Genomic DNA, 4909 nt, shown 5'->3' on the forward strand with positions numbered 1-4909 from the left:
TCATGTATGGCTCCATGATTTTGTGAAACCGACCAAAATGGTGAAATGGAACCGTGCCAAATGGATTATTAGGTTCTTAATAAAATCTACATGTTTTAGTATATATTTATAACTGTATTTGGGCATTATGTCATGGGTCTTGAGGTGGATTAAATGAAAACGAATGTAACACCAAAACATACTCTATATCTTTGCTTTTGCAAGTCTACAAAATAAACAATCAAGATAAAGAGACACTAATCAGCGTGAAGTCACTAGATGCCTGGTGTTAGACACATCATTTATTCAAGCCACTGCATTTCGTTCTAATTGGACATACTGGCTGTGTCACAAGCTGATATGGAGATTTCAATTCCATTGTAACAGACTGTAATTGTTTGCCCTACACTACACAGGATATATTCTCCAAAGTTTCAACTCTGAAATTAATCTGATCGTATGCAGGAAGTCTAGAGCAATAAGACAGAATCAACCTGTGATGCAAGAGAACCAGACACTTCTTAAGTTTACATTGCACCCAAAAGACAGAAAGGCAAGCAAGGTCCTTTTCACAACCAAAATGTTTAAGTCTTTCTGAAAAGTTAGCTAATACACATACATTTTCTTCTTCGGTAGAATCTAAAAAGAGAACCTAGTTCATAGGAGAATGAGACTAGTACAGTACACAATAACATATAGTCTCTCATCTATCCCACTCCGTCTCCATAAGTTGTGGAACCACCTTTGAGGGACTTTGAGAGACGCTTTCTGAAGGCTGATTAGTGAAGCGATCCCATCCCATGATATGAGGCAGCGCAAACTACATTTAGAAGACCAAAATCATAAATGGACAATGAGAACCATAGCAAAAAAGTTCCATCTCAAAAAAGAACAGCCAAAAAGTCAAATGAAGCTGCAAGCCAATAGAGAGACATTTGTAGAAGGCACGCATCAGAAAAGGACATTTTACTTGGTGATTACTTTATATGAGAATGTGATTGCAAGTACACAACTTGTAAGCCGTCAAAGTCAAACAGATTAGAATAAATGAAAGGAAGCAAACAATAAATAAAATCCCTTTAATATTCCTAGAAATATTTTTGTTTGGAAAACTTAATTTTCAAAACTTTCTCAAAAAATCTCAAAATAAAGGCATTCACTCCAATGAGCGTCATATGAGGTTCATTTATTGCCCATCAAAAGATTGTATGCTTTTTCGTTTTCGTGTAAAGAATAAAAACGTTTTCTTATAAACCAGATCGCTGGACAGATGATGATGTACGAGGTTCTGACTCCCATTTTAACTTCTTTCTCACAAGCTCCATTTATCTGATATAAAATGTTCATCCACCATCATATATATTTCACTAACGAACTCAGAGCTAGGACAATAAAAGGAAACAGAAGCATCTCTTAGTAATAGGAAACAGATTCTTTTTCAACAAAAGCATCTTAGAAGAACGTACACTGAAAGCTGTCCGCATAACAGCAAACTCAGCAGTAGTAACAGGAACAGTAAACCGATCATTGGTTTTGAGATTATTGTTGACCACACCTGCATAAAGGAAAAAATCAAAATGCTGCATAAATTATGAGCACTAATAACATGTGCTGGCTGGCCAAATTATGAAAGAAACGCACCAAGACGCCATACAGGAAAAGGATGTAACATATACTATATCATTTCTTGAACATGCAGCTAAAACAGTTACTTTAAGGATACCATGGATCCTTAACATGGATAGCTACCCATTACAGAACAGATGGTGACACTTTGAAAGCATCTAATGGGTTGAAAGAAAAATTTAATAGAAAAGGTGAACAGGCGCACATATAGATTGAGACTTACTCAATGAAACGAAATAACCACTGCCATCAGCATTTGGCTTAAAAGACAAGCTCTTTCTTACTTGACCAGCGTTGCTGTAACATTTAACTTTTGCTTAGATATACAGTAAGAGATAGGAAATTAAGGGAAACTACTAAAGAGTAGGACGAAAGGATCCCATTTGAAAGTGCGTAATCAATGTATATGTATATATATGATATATCTACTCAAAATAACCCTAAGCCAAGAACTGAATCAGCCAATAAACCTTGATAGCATTGAAGGATCATGGAAGAATTCGCAAGAATCTCTGGTCCCGATACTTATCAATGATCCAACCTCTGTTGCTGATAAAGCAAACAACTGCAATATGTTGAATTATCTGTCAGTCAAGTCAGAGTTCAGATATGTGAACACGTACAAGTAGAGAAAGAGAAAGTGAGAGTGATGCAGAAAACATACAGATGGGTATTCATTTAGAAGTAGCATACAGATGGATATTTGAGAAAAGAAAAAAAGACGGATTTATAGATGAATAATATCTCTAAGGAAGACCAAGCCAAGCAGCAATGCAACACCAACAAGAAATTTACAAGCAAGCTTACTATAAAATTATAAGTTGGTGGCTCATACAAGACCAATCAACCCAATGTCAGAGATTTAGGACTGCTAATAACCAGCAAAGAAGAAAGAAATTTTGCAGCCTAGAATAGCATTAAAAGCTGAAAGAAGACACCTAAAAGCAGAAAATAAGCTCCTGCTATATCTAATGTCCGTTAATATGTGTAAGCTCAAATTAAGTTTGTTTGACTCACTGCATTAGAGAGAATGAGAGACTGTTGATTGGAAGGAACTATTGAGGATGAAAAGGAAATAAGTTGCTCATATTTGCAAACTATATAAGCACATTCATTACCTGCCTCTTTTCCCAGTCATATTTGCGCTCGCCAACAGATGGCCAGAATGTCAACATAATGACACCACGGCGATTGAGCTTAACACCTCCAGACTATAAGAAGAAGAAAGGATGAGAGGAAGCATCATTTGAACATGACGATTCTATTTTTAAAAAAGGTAACAAATATCATACATCCAGTTTGCTAAATGTGGGCAGTCTAGGTTCAGCAGAAAGTGCCGCCTTGCCTTTAAATACTGAGTAGGGAGCAAACACTCGACCTGTCAATTTTCCTGCTGGCAAGAGATAAGACAAAAAGATTCCAATAGCATCAACATCTAACATTACTACTTATTAATGAAAATATCACATAGAGACTTCATAAGTATCTGGAAAATTTCTCTATACCATCAGCCACAATATTCTGTCTAACAGTAGAAAAACCTGCAAGAGTGTTGATGGCATGCTGCCAGATGGAATCTCTGACACCCTCTCCAGGCAATCTCTTATGCAACAACTGATTCCTACTAAGCAGAGAGAAAAACTCACGTTAGAAAGTTTTCTTCTATTTCTTTTTAATCAGTAACATCATGTTAGAAAGTTTATCCTCACTCTGCATGCTAGCAGTTATTTTTCTGGGTCCTTAAGCCAATTGATCTGCTTTCTACAAATTTTAATGAGAATTTTAAGTGCCTCCATAATATAACTTTGAACTGGGGTCTTAAATAAATTTATACTCCCTCTGTTTCAATTTGTTTGAACCTTTTCGGACTACGAGGGTCAAATTGACTATTCTCCGTGTGAATTTGGGCATAAATTCTTTATATTTTCTGAAATAGATAAAAAAAAATACTATAAGTCACAATAGTTAACAATTTAAAATATTAAAAACCTATTTGGAAAAAACATGGTCAAAGAAAACCTTGCTAGACTCCCCAAATAGTAATAGATTCATTCTTTTTGAAACGGAGGAAGTAGTAGTTTATGTATGGTCGGCTTCCTTGCTTCCACCAAAGCTTAGGCATTTGGGAAGTGATCACCTAGTGCTTTTTGACTCCGCTGGGATTTAAAATCTGAGACCTCATAATTCTCCTCTCGCTTTATTGACCACTAGGTCACACACTCACACCCTTGGTGCTTGGCTTTAACTTATATTTGGCGTCTATCTTTTTTTCTTTTAACGGGCATATTTGGCATCTAATCCAAAATGGGAAGTGTATATACACCGAAGTTCGAGAGTGATCAACAGTGCACGAAGATTCAAGTTAGAGTTTGGCTCCTATTTTTCCCAGTAAAATGGAAATGATCACAGCGTTTCAACTAGGACCAATCATTCTTCCAAATCAATATTCATTGACTAAAGGTCAAGGGTATTTTCCACAACCCATGCCTGTAAAAGAAAACATACGCGTCCACTTTCGAATAATGGGAAAAGGGAGAAATAACATTAGAACTTGAACATCGGATAACAAAAAGAAAAAAGAGCAGTTAGGGTTTAAGCAGGGGTTTAGCTTAAATGGTTTGTGTAATACATATGGGAGAGTATCGTGAAAACAGAAAGCAGTGGTTTAAGCAGAGAACCTGGGGCGTAAGAGTCCAATGAGTTTCAATATCGCCATAGAAAGGAGCGGAGAGCCTTCAATTTTCAAACACTGCTACCTTGTGCTTCTTCCACTTTCCTCGGACGAAATGCTCAAAAATAAAAGGTCGGTCCCAAAGTGAATAAATAAAGAATTTCATCACCGTAATTCTTCCTTGTTCCGTGTTCCCGAGGCCTTGAAAACCTTGCTTTTAGTTGTCTCGATTGGCGTGCGCAGTTCGGACGCGTAGCCGGAAAGTTTTTATGTTAGAATATGTGAATTATGTGAAACATTTGATGAATTTTGGTATTAATATGCATAATGTTGACTTCGGTCAACATTTTGGGTAAACGGACCCGGACCTGTGATTCGACGGTCCCGGAGGGTTCGTAGAAAAATATGGGACTTGGGCGTGTGCCCGGAATCAAATTCTGAGGTTCCAAGCCCGAGAAATGAATTTTTGAAAGAAATTATTTTTCTGAAATTTGATATGAAAATTTGAAATGAAAAGGAGTTAGAAAATATAGGTATCGGGCTCGTATTTTGGTTCCGACGCCCGGTACAAGTCTTAAATATGTGTTAAGCACTATCTGTAAAGTTTGGCTAAAAACGGACGTCATATGACGT

General features: G+C 36.8%; 1 protein-coding gene across 8 annotated transcripts; it reads right to left on the reverse strand.

Moving 5' to 3' along the window:
- Positions 1–479: 479 nt before the first annotated feature.
- Positions 480–4448, reverse strand: LOC107828401 (single-stranded DNA-binding protein WHY2, mitochondrial). Of its 8 annotated transcripts, none has more exons than XM_016655690.2 (8): positions 4284–4448; positions 3111–3226; positions 2898–2998; positions 2724–2816; positions 2076–2170; positions 1829–1902; positions 1446–1534; positions 480–799 (listed from the first exon to the last, which is right to left on the reverse strand). In XM_016655690.2, the coding sequence occupies exons 1-8, from the start codon at positions 4319–4321 to the stop codon at positions 683–685; spliced, it is 723 nt and encodes a 240-aa protein (XP_016511176.1). In that variant the 5' UTR covers positions 4322–4448; the 3' UTR covers positions 480–682. The 8 variants fall into 8 exon arrangements, with proteins under 8 accessions (XP_016511176.1, XP_016511175.1, XP_016511178.1 ...); XM_016655689.2 differs by having other exon boundaries at positions 3111–3229; positions 4284–4445; XM_016655692.2 differs by having other exon boundaries at positions 2898–2995; positions 4284–4443.
- Between the last annotated feature and the right edge of the window lie 461 nt (positions 4449–4909).

This window comes from Nicotiana tabacum, chromosome 6 (genome assembly GCF_000715075.1).
Source record: "Nicotiana tabacum cultivar K326 chromosome 6, ASM71507v2, whole genome shotgun sequence".
Taxonomy (NCBI): domain Eukaryota; kingdom Viridiplantae; phylum Streptophyta; class Magnoliopsida; order Solanales; family Solanaceae; genus Nicotiana; species Nicotiana tabacum.